At 40.5% G+C, this 23,137-nt stretch overlaps 1 protein-coding gene across 3 annotated transcripts in view; it reads right to left on the minus strand.

The window, feature by feature from the left end:
* Positions 1–207: 207 nt before the first annotated feature.
* LOC121518467 (pecanex-like protein 1) overlaps positions 208–23,137 on the minus strand; it is a 31,198-nt gene continuing 8,268 nt past the window's right edge. Inside the window, exons 8-36 of one of the 3 annotated variants that reach the window (XM_041800784.1) lie at positions 21,518–21,647; positions 20,978–21,147; positions 20,076–20,133; positions 19,844–19,955; positions 19,556–19,713; positions 18,706–18,859; positions 18,327–18,359; positions 18,035–18,206; positions 17,835–17,945; positions 17,632–17,723; positions 17,424–17,533; positions 15,359–15,464; positions 15,166–15,258; positions 14,923–15,073; positions 14,250–14,394; positions 13,698–13,875; positions 11,859–11,967; positions 11,463–11,592; positions 11,316–11,374; positions 11,003–11,218; positions 10,284–10,537; positions 9,948–10,178; positions 9,524–9,627; positions 8,134–8,281; positions 7,809–8,039; positions 7,394–7,668; positions 7,144–7,313; positions 3,447–3,859; positions 208–2,837 (exon numbers count right to left, since the gene is read on the minus strand). In XM_041800784.1, the coding sequence (XP_041656718.1) occupies positions 2,685–2,837; positions 3,447–3,859; positions 7,144–7,313; positions 7,394–7,668; positions 7,809–8,039; positions 8,134–8,281; positions 9,524–9,627; positions 9,948–10,178; positions 10,284–10,537; positions 11,003–11,218; positions 11,316–11,374; positions 11,463–11,592; positions 11,859–11,967; positions 13,698–13,875; positions 14,250–14,394; positions 14,923–15,073; positions 15,166–15,258; positions 15,359–15,464; positions 17,424–17,533; positions 17,632–17,723; positions 17,835–17,945; positions 18,035–18,206; positions 18,327–18,359; positions 18,706–18,859; positions 19,556–19,713; positions 19,844–19,955; positions 20,076–20,133; positions 20,978–21,147; positions 21,518–21,647 (4,466 nt within the window). In that variant the 3' untranslated portion in view covers positions 208–2,684. Of the gene's footprint in view, positions 2,838–3,446; positions 3,860–7,143; positions 7,314–7,393; positions 7,669–7,808; positions 8,040–8,133; positions 8,282–9,523; positions 9,628–9,947; positions 10,179–10,283; positions 10,538–11,002; positions 11,219–11,315; positions 11,375–11,462; positions 11,593–11,858; positions 11,968–13,697; positions 13,876–14,249; positions 14,395–14,922; positions 15,074–15,165; positions 15,259–15,358; positions 15,465–17,423; positions 17,534–17,631; positions 17,724–17,834; positions 17,946–18,034; positions 18,207–18,326; positions 18,360–18,705; positions 18,860–19,555; positions 19,714–19,813; positions 19,956–20,075; positions 20,134–20,977; positions 21,148–21,517; positions 21,648–23,137 lie in introns of all 3 variants that reach the window. The other 2 variants (XM_041800783.1, XM_041800782.1) reach the window with 2 other exon arrangements.

Here is a 23,137-nt window from a genome sequence, read left to right on the forward strand (position 1 = left end):
TCTTAAATAAAAGACCCCTCTCCCAAAATAACTCAAATAATAAAACGATAACCAAGTGGGATGGTGTATGATACATTTTGTGCAAAAGAAGTTTGAACTGATTCTTCCCAAACTGCACGTTTCAAAGTGAAGAGTGCCCCTCTCCACTCACAGCTCCCCCCTCTGATGGGTAAACACAAGAGCCCGCCCTCCCCCCCAAAACCTCAACATAGTGTCTTTAATGTAAAAGAACCCAAAAAAATCCAATAATAATAAAATAGATTTATATTTTAAATATATATTTATATACCAAACATGCTGTACATAATATCAGAGATTAAGAAATCCCTTTTTTTTTATTGACACCCAGGTCTATCTGTGAAATTGTGCTTTCCTCACTCCCAGCAAACATAAACATAAAATAATCAGAATAAAAAAGAACAATGTTACTCCCTGTAGCTTTGGATACACGGTGAATGAGGAGAAAAAGAAAAACAGAAACAGCACTGATCAGAAAGTCTGTTTTTCCTGAGTTGAGGGAGTTACTAGTGTGTTTTAAGAGGGACGCTGACGCACGTTTCACCTGTCGAAACTTCTTCCAAAAGGATTTAAAAAAGAAAAGGAGCTTTGTATTGTGTCCCTTGTTTGGATTTCATTAAAAGCTGAAATTTGAAGAGGGAGGGGGATAAAACAGCGCTGCAAAGACGAAGTGATAAAAAAAACATGGAGAAGAAATTTCTAACAGAGGCCTTTTTGTAATGCCACTGTGACCGAGTATTCAACACGCCTTGCTTTGATTTTTTTCTCTCTTTGGCCAAAAAGTCCCGCAGGAGAAGTCAATTTCTTTAAACCCTGAGAACACTGGCCTCTTTTTCAAGTTGCAACACGGGAACACCACTTTGAGAGATTATTTGCTGAGAAAACTAGCATACAGAGGAGTTTTTTTTTTTTGTCTGATGTTTTTATGCAGAAGGGAATTATTTCAGACTGGGAACATTGGGAGAAAGCAAAGAAAGGGGGGAATATTTGTGGCCAGCTTCTTCTTCTATGTCAATGCTCTAAATCAGTGTTTTATTTGCCTTTCACAGTGGTGGAGTGCAGAGTGGGGATGAAAGCAAAGCCAAGTGACTTCTCAGGGAATACTTCCAGTTATTTTACACTTAAAAAGACTAGTCATTGGTGAGATGATACAAATGTGATGACACCAAACAAATAGAGGGGTGGGAGCGAGGGAGGGGAGTGAGTACAGTCAACAGAAGGCAGATTCCCAATTTGATACATCAGAATACAATATTGACAAATCCCGTTAACGATATCTGTAAGACAATATTAATCAAATAAATATTCCACCTTTGCTTTCAGTACGTATTCAGCTTTGTTTCAGTCCAACTAAAACGCTGGATTTATCTGTTGTAGAGACAGCAGTAGTAGTAGTGGGTTTATTAGTAGTAGCAGGAGATGCAGAAGCAGTAGTATAGAAACAGGAGGGAGGAAACAGAGCTCCCTGCATGAAGCCGCCTGGGTCCCTGCTATCGAGGAGAGTCATGAGTGTAATGGATCTGATCAGAGGGGGGCGCTATTGATCGGTAGTCCAAAAGAAAAAAAACTCAGTGCACCTTAAACACTGAGGAACTCTTCAAGTAGAAAATAAAGGACATTCCACTCACCAAACAAAAAAGGCTTTCAGTTTCTAACACTCTCAGTTTGCAAGTTTGTGATCAACACAATTTTTCACAGATTGGAATTATTCTCCTCCCGATCCTGATCCGAGTGCAGCAGCTCTTTCTGAAGACATCCTGCTGCTCTGCTCACCAGACTCAGGACTCGTGTCCCGGCCTACAGACTGTAAACTAGCGGTAAAAGCACCACATGTTGGCTGGGATGAAGGGAGTTTTCATTTTATTCCCTGAAACTTGTTCCAAAGACAGATCTGTCGAGTGTTGATGTGGTCAGGCACCTCTGTAGGAAAGAGTCCAGAGGATAAAGATGACAATTTTGGTGGGAGGTTTTTTTTTTTTCCCTGTTAAATATGGTTAATGCGTAGGGGAGAAGATGATGACGTGGAGGCTTCTGATCTTGGTTAATGTGTTTTGTTAAATATTGGTTTGAACACAAACTGTGGGGAAAAAACAAAACAAGGCTCATCGTGGTTTCCACATATCCTTCACCTGCACATTACAGCAACACAATGTCTTTTTTATTGGTTATGCAAGAAAAACTGCTGCAGACGTCAAGTGAGAGAAAGTCAGTCAATCCTCTTCTCTCTAGTATAGAAAAATAATCAATCCTCAAGCAAAATATCCCTTTTAATTGCACTGGCCTTTCTGGCCTGTCACTACTGTTCCAACCTGAAGGTTGTCCATAGAAACACTGCGTCAGAAAGAATGAGAATACCAACAAGCCTGTGAGTCATGGCGAGTGCTGACTTTGGCTGAAAGGATTTCACGATCTGACATACATCAGCTCAGCATACTCTTAGATGTTTCACTCCTTTGGCTGACGAGGAGAGGGGTGATGTGTGTGACTGAATCCATCCAGTATTGCAGAGGGCCGTTAGAGGATTTAAAAACTATTTTTAAGCTTGGTGAAATGACGTTTGATGGAATGAGTCCAGAGGGGCTGGAATGAGTCTGGAGTCTGGTCCAGATTTGACTGCAGTGTGCTTTTGCTGTAGAGTCTGTCACTTGGGGTCTCCCAGTGCAGACTCAGCGCAGGTGCTCGAGTAAAGGCAGCTCTGTGGATTCCTCTCGGGGGGTGGGGGGGTCCCCTGCATTCAGCAGGGTGGGATCCAGCTTCTGAGTAGCTCCCAGAGGATCTTGTGTAAGACTAGCCTCTTGTAGGGGAGCAGGAGGAGCAGGCTGAAAAACATGACTAAGAATATTAATGATACAAGAATACTATCCAACAAAATCATTGCATTATTGACAAAACACCACGATCCAAACATTCAGAGACAAAAACATACAAAACATTATATCACATAAAACACTGCAGACATCATGCAAATATATCCCAACTAATTATACCAAAGACTTAAGTAGAGCTGCCTCTGGGTTTGTTGCTCTCAGCTTCAAGTTCACACTGACAGGATGACACTTCCCCAGATTGTTTATGCTTCACCCAGAGGCTCAAACATGTTTACACTAACCTCTACCACTTTGTTAGCCCTGCCCTGACATGGGGTTAGAAAGATGGCTGGCAATGAGTAATGGTTGAGCTCGCCTCCATCATAAAATGCAAGGAGAACCAAACAGTTAGAAAGACTTTGTTTAGTCTAAAATATTCAAAAGAAATAGGAACCAAACCAACTTTGGTTAACACATTGGGATGGAGATCAGATCTAAAAACAACTGCACTAGCTCAGGACACTTCAGCCTGGTTTTCACAATACTGAATCTACACTAGTTACACCACAGCTTTTTAAATGCAACATTCAAAGAGAAAAGAGAAGACAGCAGCAGCCTTACCTGTGTGCGTATAGTCTGTACTGCTACTCCTTCTGCTTCTAATGCAGCCGGTCCATTAAAGCCCTTCCTGCCTGAAAAACTCCACTTGCCAAAGTGGCTCTCATAGTGAAGTCCGCTGCCTTGGCCGAGGCTGAGGCCAGCCCGCTGGCCCGCCCGGTGCCCAGAGCTCTCTAGGAAACTTGCTGGGCAGAAGCGCTCTGGGCCTGGCAGAGGTGGCGGAGCCACAGAGCTGCTGAAGGAGAGCTGGGAGCTGGATAGCTGCTGGCCCAGGAGGCCCTGGATGGAGGATGTTCGCTGAAGGGATGTGAGCAGCCCAGCTTCCATTCTGCCCTCCGATTGGCTGAGAAGAGCTAAGGGGAGGGGCTGGGGGTGGTGAGGCCAGCTCTGAGTTGGACCTAAAGGGTTGTCCGTACCTAAATGCAAGAAGACGTTCATACTGTTATTACTATTTAACCAAGAACACAACCAATGGCACATGATCACTTATTTTGGGCTATGTTAAAGTATTATTGAATGACTTCATATCAATGTTAGAAAAAAAACTTCACAATATTATTCTGACTGGTGGGCTTCTGCCCATGGCCATAAGTATAGTCTGTCTATGTGGTGTAGTTTCTTTATATTAATTTCAAGCAAGGGTCATCAACTACATTTGTACAAGCAACAGCTTTTTCTTGACAGACACTATGGGGGCAGACTTTCAAATAAACTAAACCAAAACTATCAGATCATCTCCTGAGAAAACAAGAGGTGATGCTACTGAGACCATGTATTTTACAGTCTATGACACAGTGAAATTAAATGACATCACACCAGTGTTGTAGGACTCGAGCCCGACTCGAGTCCTGATTTGGAGGACTCATGACTCGACTTGGACTCGAGCGCTGATGACTCGGACTTGGACTCAGACTCAAGCTTTAACTGCATCAGGACTCGAGGATGAAGAGGAGGACTTGAACCTTTTTTTTCTTAAGACTATTTTATTCTGTAATATTTGTTGCTTTTGTGCGAGAAAACCGCTAATAACTGATCAGTGATCATGCAGCGCCCGCTGCGTGCGTTCAGCTGCATGCGCGTTTACATGTGTTTAACCTGCTGTCTGTTAAAACAACCAGAGGAGAGAGAGCAGGAGGAGCAGCATAACAAAGAGGAGCTAATAACATGATGGGTAGCTTAAACCTGTGGCTCCTCTCTGTATTCCTATGGTAATCTTTAAAAGAAATGAAACTAAAATGCAGCCAGCCTACCTTTGAATTGCTGAAAATCTCCATCAGCTGCTCAGAGTAGTCATACTAGCTGCTGTTGCTGCTGTACAGTAATCCTCCTCAGTCTTGGACAGATTGATAAAAACTCTTAAACCTTGTAGGGAGTCCCGTTAGTTAAAAATATCAATCCAACGTTGAAATACTAAAACGTAACTAAATGAGGTGGCATACGGTAAAATTATGATGTGTTTAAAGACAGCTGAGACTTCAGGGCTGGTGGGGGGCAAAGTTAAGACCTTTTTATGATGTGTTCAAATGTCACATTGAGAAAATTGGAATTTTAGTTTTTAGCGAGAAATCTGAATAAATCCTGTCATTTTAAAGGGGGAATATTTGCACAACTGCTGTACACAGCTCCTCTAGTCCTTTAAAATAAAAAGTTGGAGAAATATATACATTAATAAAACACATCAACTACCCCACCAGAAAAGCTGTAATGGCTTAAAAATGATTAATAATTTAATTTAATTTGGCTCTAGGTTTTAGGTACTGGAGACTCATCTAGGACTCGAACATTGGGTATGGGGGCTCGACTTGGACTCTGACTCAGATAAAGGGGATTCGACTCAGATTTTTCTTTGGTGACTCGGGTTCGAACACTAGGGGCTCAGACTTGAGGTTTGGTGACTCGACTACAACACTGCATCACACAGTGCTTTTCAAAAGATGGAACAATTTTAAATGTGACTTGAGTCTCTGGCTTTAGTTTTTTCACTGAGTCTTTGTTACTCCCACCAGAGACTCATAGAGGCCAAAGGAATCAAAGTGGAGGACTGAAGACTGAGGACCGATGTTTCAAGAGATCATGAGACATCTTTAACTCTGCAGAGTCTCGTGAAGCTACCTCAGTTTATGATGACAGTACCAGCAGATTATCAATCAGCTGTCAGGAGGCTTTAGCAGCTGATATTATCTGTGTAAATATGTTATTCTAATCAAATATCCACAATAACGGTGTTTGATCTCAGTATGTGATCACAAACACCTCAAGAAACACACATTTGATAAGAAAAATATGCAGACTCTTTCAACCAGCAAATGCTTTATTATAAAATGATTGATCAGCCTAATTATTCCATGTGTAGACTACCCGTATTTACCCTGATTATCTCTGTGTTTCATAAACCAGATTCTTTTAAAACGCACCAAACACAATGAAAAACAGTAAGGTGTAACTTCAGAAAATATTGCTGTCATAAATTATTGATCAAACCGCTCATTAGCGATCACTCTGATATAATCTTTACTGACCTGATCATAGACGTAAAACTTGTTTCTTACTGACAAACAGACTCCTGCTCTATCAGACTTTAATTCTTTTCATCATCTAAACATGGAAGATAACCCACCATGAAAGGAAGTATTTATATGCTTCTTTTGGTTTTATGACCCAAAAGGGTTTAATGTTTGATGGTGAATCAGAAAACAAATCAAATATTAAACTCCGTAGTGACTCACTCTTTTATAATGATTTTACTTAATTTAAGCCCAATATTTCACTGTGAATACTCATTTCAAACACTTTTTAAACCCCACATCATCACTATTGACTCTTTTAAACTGGTGATGTTAGTGTCTGTTTATTGTCTGTTTTAAGCTCCATTTCTCCTCCATTATTAAACGTTGTCGACGTGAAGTTTCATTGAATTTGGCTGTGCAGCAGCGTCCAATCAGTGAGTGATATGCCATAAGGGGTGTGTCTTAAAAGAGTTCTGGGAACCCTGCTCATATATATCTTTGCATATCGGTCCTCTGACCAGTTTAAGGCTTTGGAACATCTTTCAGATGGCAGGTCAGAAACTACTTCAGATTCAATGGAGAACAAAGGACTGCTGAAATAAATGACATGGGATGCAGACTGACAATATTCATGGGTAGTAGCTATATTCTCTTGTATAACGATGTATAAAGATGCTCAAGGAACATCACTTGCCTTTGAAAATGTTTCACTCAATATTCCACAGTGATGGTGGATGGTGGCGTGTTTGGAGGCTTATTGTTGATGGAAGTAGCATATTGCAGCCATCATCCCAAAATGCAAGAGTGGTATTGGCAGCAAGGAGCTGCAGAAAAATGTTTTAATGGTGGCATCATTTTTAATATAAGCCATTGCACCTTAATCTGTAATTTTACAGGAGGGATATACAAGTGGATATCACTCTGATGCATGCAAATGGGTTTTAAATACGAACAAAAAGTTAAGGTAAAAGAAAGGAAAAACTGGTAGGCAAATATACTCTGGTGGCTGGAAATACACTCAGGTGGCCCTCCAAAGTATCGTCTATGTGGGAAACACTAACCTTGAAGTAAGGCCATCAACATCTTATATTTAAACAGTGACATGAGTAATGGTCCCTCTTCAAATTTCACATCCTGTTATTAGCGTCAGCGCTGGCCACTACAGGGGTGCTGTGTTTGGTTTTGGGACTTACCCATAGAGGGCTGGACAGTGGTAATATGGGGCTGGGGGACACTGGAGGCAGGTGTGCTTTGGGTTGTGTGAATGGCAGGGTTGGTGGAAATGGAGGTGGAGCCACCTCCACAGTCTGAGTCCTCGATGTTTCCTCCGCTATTACAGCCAGCACCACAGCCCTTCTGTAACCTGCAAACAAAGACAAGAGCAAAAATGTTTACACCAACGCCATTGTCCTTTGATCTACACATCATCTTTAGAGCTCATACCTGTCCCAACTGCTGATGAGCCAGGTGTAAATATTGTGCGGGCTGACTGGTCCTCCCCACACAGAGCGGAGCTGGTTGTGCCCCCCAGCATATGAGGTGGTAAGGGGGGACACATAGATGGGGTAGCCAATGGGCTGGTCACATGATGAGTTGATCATGTTTCTCAGGGCCTGTTTGGCATTCTGAATGCTTCCACGCTCAGGGTTACGGTTACGCAGGAAAACCAGCTCCTGCTGTTGCCCCGCCCACAGCCCACGAACACACTCTCTGTTCACCTGCAGGAGGCAGCACAGAGGTGGACAAACTTATTATAACCCCTGTTAAACTTAAAAGCATGTACACAGACTGAATTTTATACTCAAAATCAGAATTAATTCCAAATGATTAACAAAGACCAAAGAACAGGAGCAGTGACCTTGATGACTCTGAAGCTGAGAAACCTCTTATTGAGCATGATGATCTTATACTCGTCGCTGCCATCGTCCATGATGTGGCGCAGTGCTAGCAGTGAAGGCATGTTAGCTAGGATAGCGCTGCGCCACACAGGGTCACCCTCGTGAGATATCAACATCTTCTCCTCATTGGCAGTGATGGCATCATACAGAACCATGGGATCTTCGTACTCATCTGGAGATGTGAAGTGGTCCTGAAGAGAATTCAAATTATAGTGTTTGTCTTATTCCAGGGATAAAATAGTTGTTTTAACGTAAAACCTTCATTTTCCTTAAGAGAAGAGCTACCTGATGTAATTTGAGGGACATCCGCACTCCCGGCGCCACAACGCGATTCAGAAGGTCCATGTCAGCAAACACCCACTCATCCCTGGGAGATGTGATGCGAAAGTCTCCCTTGAAGAGCGCGTGGAGACCATAGAGGAATGGCTCCAAGCTTAAAACAAAAATGAAAAAAAAAAAAAAAAAAAAGAATTCTTGAATAATATTGGAAATCTAAGTGCAGTGATAGGTAGTGGAATCACAGAGAGAAACATAATTGCAGAGTGGCTTAATGACTATATATACAAAGAACTCATCTCCTCCTCCTTCCATTGTACAAAAAGATTCAAAACACCTCCTGTGACTACTTCCTGTTTAAAGGCACATTTAAACTGATGACCTGCTTGTTTTAGAGCCATGATGATTCAAAGGTCAGGCTATGGGGGTCAAAAAAATTGCTCCATACACTCACCAGCACCTCAGCTTAAACAAAATTCATCAATGATAAATGCTCTCTTTCTGAAAAGTTCTTCACAATAAAAGCTTTTGGTTGTTAATTTGTCAGAGTGCTTTTATTGTAAACACCCATGTCAGGAAATGTGGTATCATAAGTAGCGGTTGGACACACCTCAGCAGGAGAGAAAGGTGCAATTACAAAGAAGTAAATGCATAGAAGGACTTACAGAATCATTTTTCTGTGACCTTGTGCTCAGACATGACTTAAGTATGCCATCACAGGCTTGTTCTAAAAGGATATGGGGCTAGTAGCTACATTTCAATTCTATTTTTACCACCTTCTCTTTTGTCTTGTGTTGCTGGAGTGCCAGAACCCCCTTGGGGAATCAATAAAGCGTCTGTTATGCATGTAAGTGCATTATTCATTTTTTAACACTTTTTGTAATACCTTGATAGAATTATTGTAAAAGGGAAAAAAATGAAATAAATTTTACGCTATGTCACTCAGTCCTAAACAATTATTCAGGTCACTAAAATACATAATAGAACAGATGTATATGTTGATTTGCACGCACTTAAATACATATAATTTGACAACTAAAATATTTGTGCTTGCTGTGTTTCTTATGGCTGTTCCCTTTCCCTGTCGATTTTGCACACAAAGTGCTGCAAAAGCTACATTAATGACAGAGCTGACAATCATGGCATTAATCAACATTAATCAACAGGATAAAAACTGGCTTTAACAACAACAAAAAACTGTTTGAAAAAAAATTATTTGATGTATATTTTAACTTTTTTATCTGACCCATATCTCATCTGTTTACATGAAGGAGCAAGGCATTAGGTTATACTGCAGGAAGACAGCAGGAGATTTTCAAAATATTTTAAATGTTCTGGCTTCTCTTTTGGGGAGCTGACGTGTTGTTAATCATTTTATGAGTTGGCCTGGTTTGCGTACCTTGCTGACATGCTGTGGGAGGCTGTGCCCAGAGCTCTTCTTCCCAGGATGCATAACCCAAAACACAGGTTGACAAGAGGAGAATCTCTTTCACAAGCCACCGGCTGAAACAAAATACAGAAGTTCATATAAATAATGACAAATTCAACATTTTCTGCACAAAAAATACTTCTCACATTGGACCTGAGGGAGGGTTTGAATACACTGCAAAATCTAAAGTAAGACGCTGCATCTCATTTCAAGAAACTTCAGTAAATTTGGCTTGCTGCACTGGCAGCCAGCTTAACTCATCCCAAGCAATTCAGGAACTTAATGATTGGGTTTTCTGCCAAACAAGAACAAGCTATGTGTGGTGCCAGCACAGCTACAGGACATAGTATGGATAGTATGTAGAAAAAAAAAAAAAGTTTGTGGAGAGTCTGACCGTTTGACGCCTGTTGTTGCAGTACTGAATCCAGTCCAGGTAAATCATGCAGAAAGATGAGGGAGTAATGCCTGAGGCCCTGTGGTCGTAATCCTCATCAATATTCAGGTTGAAGGTGGGGTCGCTGTCTACATAGTTTGGACCGAGACACGGTCGTAAAGCCTCTTGAACGGTCTCGTTGCTGAGCCACTCTTCCAGCTTAGAGGATCGACTTACATAGTAGATGATGCTCTATTGGGTGGAATAATAACACGGATTAGACTGTTAATGTAAACACAAGACACAGTCAAAAATGCATCTTTCAGAGGTCAAATAAATCTTAGACCAGTGTCTTACCTTGACATAGTATGTAATGAGGATCTTCCGAAGGTCAAACACTTGCAGCATAGATGCTGCATTGTTGTCACTGATGCTGTAGCCCTCTAGTACATACTTGGTGGCGGCCACCTCCCACGCCAGCCAGCGCTGACCGAAAGCAGCATTGAATGACAACATGTGCGGAAGGTGACCAGGCTCACAGCAGCAGCAGCCCTCGTCCTCCTCCACCCCCTCTGTGATGGCCTCTACCTCCCTCTGCTGACAGTATGTACCTGCACAGACAAGCAGAGACACTGTTGAGCAAAAGCCTCCCGGTGTTCTGTTTTTAGATTTCAATAAGACAAAATAAATGTATATCTAACAAAAATCTAAATAACTATGAAGGAACTAAATAAAAAACTATACCAACAAGCATCCTCTGTGTGTATATAATTCAAATGTTTAGCAGAGGATTTAAATTCTTATGATTTTAGACTTTAAAGTCCTGCTTTACTGGCAAGTGACAGGCTCTTTTTAGACAGTGACGCACAACAGCTCTCTATTTTAGTTTCTTGAACAACCTTAAAATAAACCCGCAGCCATGAAACTGATTTTATTTTCAGATGGATAAAAATACACTGGAAAAACTGGCACAAAAGTAACATTAAATGAAAACTAAACAAATGAGTCAAGATGAGGTGCATCATTCAAGATACACGTGAAAAAATCATGAGCCTCCATCATGTCTTGCTGCTGACCTCTAAACTCCAGACCCCGCAGCTGGAAGGTGACCAGGCCATTCCCGATTTCGATGATGTGCACTAGAGCATTGAGGTAGTCTGAGGCGAGGATGAAGCAGTCGCCTGTAGTGTAGTTGCCCCAGCGGCCAAGTAGCAGGTCTCCACACAGGCTGTGCTGCAGAGAGCGAGTCAGATGCTCGTAGAAAATAGAGTTCAGATTGTTGTCATCGGCACCTTTAAAAGGGGTAAATACCAACATTATAGATACACAGTGAAACAAATAATAGTCAAATGAAGATACTAAGATGCATGGGGGCATTTTAGTGCAGACCTGGGTTGCGGTCCAGCTGGGTGGCGAGTCTGGTGTTAGAATGGTCGACACGTTTGGTGCTGCAAACACAACAAATGCCATTAGACTTGAATGGAAACACTGTTATGTCACATTTGCAAAGAGGCGTTTTTCTTTTCAAATACACACTTGTAGTCTCGCTCCCAGAATTTCACAGGTCGGGTGTATGAAGTGACGAACACAGCACTGCCAAGAACAGGATTGAGTGGAGTGGAGAAGATGGCTGAGAAGATGGCCTGAACGAAAAGCACAGCAGAATCTGAAGAAGCACAAGTTAAGGATATTTCATCAAAACTGGTGAAAGATATTTGGACCTCTTGTGAGTTGCTCTGGAATGTACATAACAGAAAGGCACAATAAAAACGTCACTTGAACAAAATAACCTTTAAACACAACACTGCAACTGGAAGTGGCTAAAAATAATCAGATTACAGCCATGATTTGTTTCTGTATTGGCTTGTTTAAAAAAAACTTAAGCAGACATCACATTATGATGGATGTAAAATTAACCAAACTAAAGGATACGGGGCACAGCGAAGGGCTGAGCAAAGGCATGGAAGGCAGAGCCCCAGGTGATCTGCCAGGGGGCGATGTACGTTAACACAAAGCGCAGTTTGTACAGCAGGTCCCACATCTGAGAATGCAGAGAACAAATACAATGAAAACACGAGAATATTTAGGACAACATAAACATTTAAGTGTTTACACAACAGACATTAAAGACACTCCTTGTTAACCTTGCAACACTTGCAACACCCTAATTATGAGACATGATTAGATATAAGTTACCAATTAATTTAATGTTTGCATGTAGTTCATTTAACAGCTGCATCAAAGAGATTTTTACAGGGCAGAGGAAGAGACCAGTTAGACGAACTCTGTTTTCGTGGTTGCAATTAAAAACAGAACACTGGTATCAGCTAGGGGTGTAACAGTTGTTGTATTCGTCCTGAACTGTGATGGTTTGATTCGTGTAACCACACGATGAACAAGTCAAAACCATTAAATAATGCAAACAAATGTGACAAGTATTTACCTACCAATCTAGGTGGCAGTAATTCTTTATTTTATCTAATTGCTATTAAACCACCAATGAAGAAGAGGAAGAAGCCAGCATAACAAAACATGAAGAAGAAAAGTTGGCTCTCCTCACAAGAGAAGCAGAGCAGGGAGACTTGCCAGCTTCTTCTCCCTCAACTCCATGCTGTTCTTAAAAAAGCCTCTGGCTGTGAAAGCAGACAGGGTCCAAAATATTACTGTTGCTGAAATATTTTGCAGACTATTCACTGAACTGTAGAAGTACAGAACACCAACTTCAAGCATGTATTTAAACTCTCTGTGCTGGCTCTGTTACACCGTCCCATCCTGTTTACCTTAGAAAGTCTGTAGTCCATGTACAAACACTAGTCAGGATTTTTTGAGAGTAACCACTGCACTGTGATGGCAAACTTTATGAATCATAAATATGATACATTGCTCCAAAATGCACATATTTTAATTTGCATTTTATGTTGTCTTTGTTTAGATTTCAATCAGGAGATATAAGGCTGTTTATTTCTTTGTTTTGCTTTTGTTTTCTCCTAATTTGTCTTATTTTTATTCATCACATGCTGTACCAACTACCAGTGATAGTTCTAAATAATACTAGATGAAACAAAGTATAAGCTGCACTAATATTAGTAAAAAAAAAACTGAAGGAAATGTAGGATTATAAATCTTAGACTTATGTTACTTTTTGTAGAACCGATGAACAACCAAGATACGAACAAGAATATCATTTCCACATAGCCAGTTGCCAAGCCTGAGTTTTTCCACAAGGTTTTGACTTGAATGCCAAGCCTCTCCTGTACACGACTTACCAAAATGACCTCACAACTTAACTTCAAATTGAAGTTTGAAGGCTTGATAAGAGTTGCCAATATCACTACAAGGTGTACTTCAAGGCTGACCAAAGCATATTCTAATCAACCACACATATCAAAGATGTGAAGTTTCAAAAGATTTGAACCTATCAGCTAGACCAATGGTTTGCAAACTTTTTTTGCCCCAAGCACAACTTAGATTGAGCCAAAATCTCAAGGCTCATCATATTTATATCCATGCAAATGAGCCTCTTAAATACATCTTACAGTACCTTTAGCTGTTGCATCGTTGTAGTGATAAGATATGGTTGTACAAGCTCCCACATCACACCTAGACTTGCCTCAAGGCACACCAGTGCCACATCATTTGAAAACCAGAGCTATACAATAAAATTATTATTGGTTTTCCTCATCAACATAAATCAGTCTTATTTACACATTAAATTAAATTCAGTAATTCCATATTCCACATAATATAACATGACAGTGTGTGCATCCTCACCTTGCTGAAGAGAATGGACATAAAGTAGTAGTCGATAAGGAAGGTCTCTGAGAAGTGTGGATAGTCGAAGTGGAAGAAGAGTGTGGTGAAGCACAGCGTGACGTACTGGTGTGAGGGGGTGCAGAAAGATGAACGCAGCAGCTTCATGCCTGCTACTGAGATGAAAAGAGCCCGACTGCTGGAGGGGGTGAAAATGAGGAGAAATCAGTGACACAGATGGACATGAGGGGCTCAAACCACAGAGCAAGAAATGACATGAGATCTTAAAACAGATACAGTCTTCTGCCTGCTGCATATGAAGCAGTTTGACAGAAGAAGTCAACCAAAACTTAGACTTTTGTATAGATTATCTGGCACCTGGTTAAACAAAAGATAAGATAAACAGATGTTTTTATGCATCTTGTACCAAAGAGCACAACCTGCAGGAGGCATATTAAATGGTTCTGCATTGAAAATCCTACGGTAACATTCTATAGCACAGATCTTGGGGGGATTAGAGATGGAGAACTGGGTGTAAAAATGTATAGATGTTTTTTTTGAGCCAAAGCTTACTAGATGTCCAGCTCTTTATGGTTCTGTCCAACACTTCGAGCTTCTGTCGTCAGGGAGTTCAGCACCACAGCCGGATAGATGAAGTATTTCTCCACACACTGCAGCCATGCATACAGCTTTTCAAACCACATCAGCTGAGCAGCGTCTGGAGCAAATAGAGAGCAAATCTCACGCATATGCATACTCCAACCTCTTGACTTATCCCTCAAAGTTCTTTCAGGCCCCTTTCCAACCTCAAGTGTTATTTTCCATGTAATAAAGCTATCCATGGCTGTTACCAGGTTTAAGACATAGATCAGCTCAAGAAAGTATATAAAGAGGAGGAGGAAAGCTGCATAATTATCCATGCAGATTGTTTTACACTGACAAGATCACTTTGAAATACTACATATAACACAATTTTTTGCTTTAATTTTAAGTTTTATTGAGCTATTATAGAACTAGTGAAATTCTAAGTCTGTCTTTTATATTTATATTTTACCTTTGAATTGTTTAAAGAAATTTCAGAGCTTTTTGCTCTGCAGCTCTCCAGCCTTGCTGGTGATGTTCAGCGTTTCCCCTGAGAGCACTTCCACTTTACTCTCTCAGAGTTTTTCTTTTACTTTGTACAACCTTTTCCTCTGCAGTCCCAGTTGATCATAAAGAAGGTTTAAAAGAACGGTCAGACTCTCACCTCGGACCTCAAACTGGCTGTACTCTCTGGAGCGGAGCACAGGATGAGCCAGGCAGAACCATGGCAGCTGTTTACGAAGCTGAGGCAGCAGATAGTGCGTGATGAAGCCTACAACTCCGGCTAGGATGTACAAGACAAAGCTGAGAGCGGGCTGCAGGTCAGGGAGAATAAAGAAAGAAATTAGCACAATTATCCTCTGAGAAATTTTGTAAGACAAGGATCATAAATTCTCCTCTGACTAACTTGAAGAGCAATGAAGACCGTGCTGGCGCTGATGGCGAAGGTAATCACAGCCATAAGGGGACACATGACGAGGTCTGAATGCAGGATCTCTTTCTACAAAGAGATGGGGAGAAGGCATAACACTTTAAACTGACTGACACCGTGAAATTAAAACTGAAACTGTTTATGCAGGAGGGTGAGCAGTGATCTTTACCACAGAGTTACGCAGTTTCTCAGGAAGAGGGTCCTTGATCTCCACAGGGGGTTCTTCTGGGGTTCGGTTCTCCAACTCTGGAAATAACTTCGACCGGACCAATGACCTGATAGAAGTAGTGTAAAAATATCCAAAAAAGAAGAAAAATGAGAACAACAAAATATCTGGGGTGTAACATCAAAGTCTGCTTGGTGAGAGCAGCTTGTCAGCAGCTGAGTAGCAGCAGAAGCAGCAGCACTGTTCTTCCATCACTGTCTAAACATGGTGTGTTTAGGCTCACACCTGTGTGTGGGCCACTCGTGTTTTGGCAGCACTCAGCACTGATTACATAAAACTTTGTTGTTTTACATGATAAAATTAAGAAAACAGACACCCAAAGCGTTGCTTCAGATGGCAGGGTAATACAGTAGACAAATGCATTGATTAAAACAAGTTTTTTCTGTAACACACCAAAACCAACAAAAGTCAGCTGAAATGCCACTCTCGGCATTAACTAAGGAAATTATTCAAAATAAGGGGAAAAAAAAAACACAATTTAACAAAGAAGTCTGACACTAAAGGTACATTTACACTGCAAGCCTCAATGCTTGACTCTAATAAATGAGACTAACATGATTTTTTATTTTCCCTTTAACATTATTCATTACAATATGGCCTATATAGACTGCTCAGTGAACTGTCACAGTCCTGAACTGACCTGCATATGCAAAAGAGCAACAAAGACGTCACAAACATTATGATATACTTTCAAAAACTAGTTGGTTATCAAAAAACCTATAAAGTTTTGGTTATAAAAAACACTCAGGTCAGGTAAGGTCAGACATGGGAGGATATGCTGGTTCAGCACTTCACCATGTCAACCTTGGTCCTGTACTGCTCTGGCCTCTTGATGGCCATTCTTTCAGCCTGCACCAGGCCCATGCCCCATCTCTCCAGGTATCCTCCCAGGTGCCCCACCCACCTGGACCGGGGCACCCAGTGCACAGTGAGCATGCCAGGTGCCCATAAAAGCGCAGCTGATGCTGGAACAACATCTGACCCTTTCCATCCCTGCTCTCCTGAGCACCTCAGCTTTAGACACACAGTCTTGCCAACATACCTGAAGATGCGCCAAAGGGGAAGTTGTCACCAAGGGGTTCAGCTGGCACCTCCAGCCATCAGTCAACGTCCAGGACTCACAAGAGTATAGTAAGACCAGAAGGACCAAGGACTGAAAGACTGACTTGCATTTGCAAGCCCAGATACCAGGAACGACACACTATCTTGCTGGGCAAACCCATCACCCCATGTGTAAGTCCAAGTCTGAAGTAAGCCCCGCAGTCAGTGGATTGATGGATTGCCAAGGTAGGTGATCTACTCTACAACTTCCATGCTCTCCCTATTCACAGACACAGATTCAAGGTAGTACTCCCGACACTGTGGCCATTAGGCGAGCTGCACATCACATGAATGCGGAGCAAAGATTTTCGGGCCCTTGCTGCCGGATGAGGATATCCCTGTGCAACAAGCGTCGATCAGGCAGGCTGAATGTTGCTGGTCTCAGCCAGAATATTCTTTAATGTTTAAAGCTTCACTGTCCCTTGACTACCTGCGTTGCAGCTATTCTTCCATATTAGTTTCCCCATATGGGAGTGACTTCACCCATTCTGCCAGCGCAGGACTGTGACAACTGTTGCTTAAGAGTAACATCAAAGTTACGCACATTCCTGAGATCACAATATAAAAGAACCAACTTGTATCTGATTTAGAAACAAACATGAATATAGCCTAAATTCTGATTTAGATTCCATAAGACTTGTACTGAACAAACTGTCAGTAAGATCTCAGTCACATGAGGGATAAAGGAAAACTCTAATTTAGTTCACTTTTGCCTACAGTGTAAACAATGCTGGTATAAATTAATTTAATTAAATCTATTTTTACATTTTTTGCCCAAAGTTATGATAAATAATAACTGGATTTAATGTTTGGACTTTTTCCTCAGCATATTGACATATGGTATCTTGAAGAAATAGTTTAAAATGTTTACAGCTCATAGTAACTATGTGAGATTGCAAATACTTACCAAAGAATGGTGGGGTCACTGCTTTGGCGGCTGAGGTGGTAGGATAAAGCCAGGAGTAGGCCACAAAACACAGAGAACAAGACTGGCACATGGGCATCCCCCCACGGTGCCTGATGGGAAAAAAATGTTCATTTAAATTAATGACTGTCAAAATCAGTTCCTAATCTGATAAGAAGTAAAGTATTATCAAAATTTCTGTTTAACTTACATTAATAGCACCGAGGCAAAATCCATAGAGCAGGGCAGCCACCAACACGCTGCGTAATAGGCTGAACAGAGATGAGAGGGGGCTGGTAGTGGCTTTAAAATAACACAAAAGAGAAATTCAGTTAGCCTTGAGGCATTTAAACTTTTTCTTGTTTTCTGAGCAGATATTATGTCATCATCCTGTCTGTGCAGACATGTTCTTACCAGTTCCACCAAAAACGTGCATGTCGATCTGCTCCAGCAGACACATCACAAAAGTATTGACCTGAGGTAGCAACCCAAACAGGAAAATGACCGGGAAACACAAGGCAAACACTGTCGGACAGAAAAAAACAAAACAAAAAGTTTAGGGCACAAACCGAAACACAGCTGTTGGTTTGAGTCATGTATGAATTAAAACTGACCGACAAGCATATCCCTGACACAGAGAAGGAAGTGTGCAGAGAAGAAGGTGACACCGTATAGGGAGAAGGGCTGCAGGCTGCCGGAGCGCCCAGACAGGTCGAAGATCCAGATCATCACGCAACACAAGCAGAAGTAGACAGGTCGACTGTACACAATGATCCAGTTATGACCCTATGGATAGAAAAAGGTAAAGACAAAGTGCAGTTATATTTCAACTACAGAGTTAGACTCGTGTTTTTTGTTTGTGCTTTTAATGCATTTCATTTATCAAATAGGAAAACTAGTACTCACATGCATGGGAGAAGCTGCATCTGGTTGTACACTCTGAAATAAAAAAGACAAACAACAATAGGCATGAAAAGAACAGATATCAAAACGAGGTGCAACTAAAACAATACATGTGATACTTAGTTGCTGATACAGTTATTGTAAAAACTGTTGTTACTGTATGAAAGAAAATATTCATATTTTAAAGTTAAGTCAGCATTAAGTCCGATCTTATCTTTTAAAACCTCAAACTGTATCTGATTTTAGAATTTGACTAACTTTATACAGGATTTTCATGTAGCTTAAATTTCAATTGAAAGGGTGAACAGAGTAGAGGATGTGTTTTTACCAGTATTTTATTTATTATTTAAATGTTGGTACCACACCAACACTGGTTAAATACCTTGAGTAAAGAGTACTGGCAGCTTGCAATGACCAGGCAAAACTGGAAGACCCAGATGTCCCTGAAGAAGCCCTGGAGCAGCAGTAGGAACCCCAGGAAGGCCACCAGACTGGCCAGCACCACAGCAAACACGTTCTCTCCCACACGGCGATTCCTGAAACAGAAAGCAAATAAAGTGATATATGGATAATTTGAAAATAATATTAAACCTGACTGTCCTGAAAATGTAAAATGTTAACATACACTGATGAAATAAGCCGATATTCTGTTGAGAGCCAAACTTTAAGCATTGAGAGACACATCCGATTACAATACAAAACACTAGCTGCACTATATTACGCTATTTTTTTGGAGAACGCTCAATAAACAACATCTCAACACAGATCATAACCCTTCAGCATCAATGATCAGCTGCCTCTTCACAAGAAACTGTAGCTTCAGCTGCTCTTAAGAAACAAAACACAAAATGGATTTGCGTGATTTTCTAAACGACTCCTTGAGATCTGGACCAAACTTAGTGCACTTTTTTCACAGAACGTTGCGTTTTAAATATTTATTGCAGATATCAGGAGGCCGTTCACTGCCTCACTCACTCTGTTTGTGTCTGGTACTTTTTAGAGTTTACTATTGCTTCACTTTCTAAAAATAGTATCGAGGTTTGGTCAACACACATGAATAATTAATGACACGTTCTTTCTGGAGTTTTTCAGCTAAAGAATGCATTTTTTAACATAACAAAGAACAAAAAGAATTGAAAAGGATAAAATGGATTAAACTAAGATTAAAATGCACTGAGAAGAGCCTGATGGAGTTTTATTTCTCTCCATCTGACTCCAGCAGTCCTGCCTACCTGTCCAACAAGGCCAGAAGAGCCAATCGATCATATCGAACTCTGAGCCACTTTCCGGGAAGCACCCAAAAACGATAGTACTGTTTGGGTTTGGCTTTCTCCTCGATCATCAGGGTGTTTTCCTGGGACTCTTGTAGAGACTCGTGATCCAGATCAAACTGGAAATTTAGTGATGAATCAAAAACAGGAAAGAAAAAGGTCAGAGAGAATCCTGATTCATTTACATAATCTGCCCCCAAAAAATAAAAAAATCCTAACCTCAGGCATTTCCAGAGGTACCCTGCGCACCTGCATACCCTGTAACACCACAGGTCTAGGCTGGAGCATGGATAGTACAGGAGCTCCTTCCTGGACCTCAGTGGATGTGAAGCTTGAGGACTGGGACTGTCTCTCTCGCTCCCTGCAAGTAAAAAATTTATTGCATTTAATTGTAGCTGCTTTGTAATGGCTTTTTTGCAGCAAATTAAATGTTATGGAAACTTGAAAAAGGATAACTGGTGATAAAAATTTTATTACTTACTGAACTGGGTCCTCATAACCGCCTCCAGCCGGTCCAAATGTGTAAGATCTCTTCACTCCTGTTACACAACACAAAGAAAGCTCGGATCATCAGGGACAACACTGAATTAATTGGTAGAAATGGTGAAGAAAAACAAGTGGGTTTTTTGGGGTCTTTTTTTTCTATTTTTTGTTCTGTTTTCTCCTATAAATTCAAGACACTACAGAAGAACCTACAGTCTGTTGCAGTTTTATGTTGATACTTAGATTTCAGAACAACACAGGGCCCAGAGGAAAAATGCATGTCTGTAAACAAACAGTACATATTCCTGCAACATACTCAAAAATGTATACCGCATTCTTACTAAGAAACCAGATAGTATACGGTTTTTTCTCATCATATGACTATCATCGCTGTATTTCCAGTTGGAGGTAGCACAACTGTCAGTGTGTAAATATAATCCAAAAAACATAAGTTTATTATTAATACAACTACATGATTGAGTATTTCAACAATATGTATAACAACGCAGTTACTTTCATTTTTATTCCACTCATTGGCTGGCAAGTGAGCTCTGTTAATGAACAGTATAAGAGCTGCAATGCATTATGGGGTGGAATGACTAGTGTGCTCCCATCCCATAATTACAAATCACAGCAAATTTAGTATATATCCAGGGGTTTCTCACATACACAAAAAATGCATTCTATGAATTCGGATCATACTATATACTCAATGTGATGTCATATTTAGTAAGAATAGTGTGAAAGTATGCGATTTCTAAAACAGCCATAGCCTGTAATAAAGTAAGTTTAGCCTCTCAGAGCAGTTGCTCCATACAAAAAAAACAAAACAAAGCAAAAAGTTTAAACTTTTTCCATACAGCTGAATAAAATCAAAAACATTAAACACCACTGTCTCACCACTCTCATCATAGAAATAATGCACTGCCCCCTCCGATGTGTCATCGAAGGTAGAGGCTTCATGGATGCCACTGCGGGGCAGGAGGAGCGAGGAGGCAAACTGTAAGGCTGAGGGAAGTGTGCGGGTCCGTGAATGAGAGGAAGTCCTTGCTCGCTGGAGGTCCTGGAGGCTACAAGAACAAAAACACTTAAAAATACTTAGTCTAATAAAAACTTAAAACTATAATTTTAGTGGTGTTAAGCCTAAACCCCATTAATCCTGCTGAGGCTGGTTTGTTCCCTGAGAGGTACGTTTATGTAATTAACGATTTTTACTCATTCACCAAAGCCAGCCATGAATATTAAATTCATATCAAATCCCTGAAAATAGTTCCCCTGAAACGGAGTAGCAACTTTAATTGGGCCTCATTATTTTCACCGCCATTATAGTGTAACTTTATCAAGTGCATTTATTCATTCACACTCGGTAGTCTTTGGGGCAAAAAGCCTCAATTAAGGCATCAGCTGAAGCCTACACTTAGCTCTGCCTAGGTGACTAACCTGGGAGGGGATCCCATGGTGGACGGGGGCGGTGTCGGGTTGCTTCCAGCATTGTGTCTCCGCCGGATGGCCTGGGTCCTCTTAACACTGCTGACTGAGTCGTGTTTGCCCCCATCCTCTGGAGCCATAGCTGGAAAAAGGTTATCAGTTACATCAGTGCAGTAGGTTACATTACAGTGTCAGTATACAACATAAAAGGTGCCATTAGCATCACATACGTACAGCAAAATCTACCCGTTTAGAATTGGCTTTTAAAATGTTCATAGGTGTTAAACCATTTAGGCTCTATACAATATAATTCTCAAAAGAACAGTGCAATTTGAGTAAAAAGTTATTTGATTTTTTTAAATATTTGTATTCTAATGTATTTAAGAAAAGCTACAGTTTAGATTTAGCACTGCCTTACGAAACTGACAACACTGAATTTGTAAATGATCCTAGAAATTTTATTGATGGCTGTTAATGGTTTCTTTGTTGTTACTTTAAAGTGAAATTCTGGCATCGGCAGACAGAAAAATTTCTGCCAATACTTTTGCAATAAAAATCTTTCTATATCAGCGGTAAAGATTGGCTGTACAAAGAAATAGGTTAGTGGAGTTTTAGGCAAACTACGTCAGCTGAAGTCCTTTACTTGATTAGTCATCATTCTTTATACTTTAAAGTGTGTTCGAAGGGTCAATTTGTTCATTCCAAACTTTAAATCGTGGGTTTTGAGGACTTTTAGTTTTAGGTCTGAACTATTCTTAAATATCAGTATTGATATCCGTTTCTGCTAAAATGTATTTGTAAATATTGGCGTATTAGATATCATCGAAAGTCCAACATCGTTCATCATGAAAAAGTTGTAAAGCCACAAATAATGACAATATCACAAAACTGTGAATCTGCAGAAACTGATAAATTCATTGCGGTATTTAAGTCACTTTAACCTCTTCATCGCTTGACTTTTTTCCCATGACTGTCCAACATTATTCTGCTGTTTTCTCCTCCTTTTATCACACTGTTGCAGTGTAAATTTCGTTGACTAAAACTACAAAAGTAGTTCTAAATGTGGTACTTTCAACTGTCAGCCTCAGAGGAGGAGGAGAGGAGACTCCATCATGTCTGCACCTGCATCATAGGTAAGGTTATCCTCGGCAGGATAGACGCTAATTTGTATACTTAACAAGCTAATTCACGGTAATATGACGATGTGTTCAAGTTGGCTGAGAAATTTTAGTGTTTAAAGAACGGATATAAATACGTCAATATATCAATTAAAATAACCTAGTAATTCAAAAATGTATTTATTTAGTAAGATGTTTATTCATTTAAGACCTTTTGGAAGGAGATTGTAGCATTATTAACCATTTAAATGTAATTTATACAGCCTATTTATTTTAATATAATTTAATAAAACAAAAAATAATAATAAATTCTGTCATTTATTCACTTTAATTACTGTACCGAAAACGTACCGAACCATGACTTCAAAACCGAGGTACGTACCGAACCGAAATTTTTCCATACCATTACACCCCTGGTATCTATTCTACCTCTCAGCTGTAGAAAGCAGGGACCCCAGTGATGATGTGCAGGGCCAAATGGCAAGGAAAGCACAATACTTTTAAAATTAAAATT

The sequence above is a fragment of the Cheilinus undulatus genome, linkage group 12 (assembly GCF_018320785.1).
Source record: "Cheilinus undulatus linkage group 12, ASM1832078v1, whole genome shotgun sequence".
In the NCBI taxonomy this organism is placed as follows: Eukaryota; Metazoa; Chordata; class Actinopteri; order Labriformes; family Labridae; genus Cheilinus; species Cheilinus undulatus.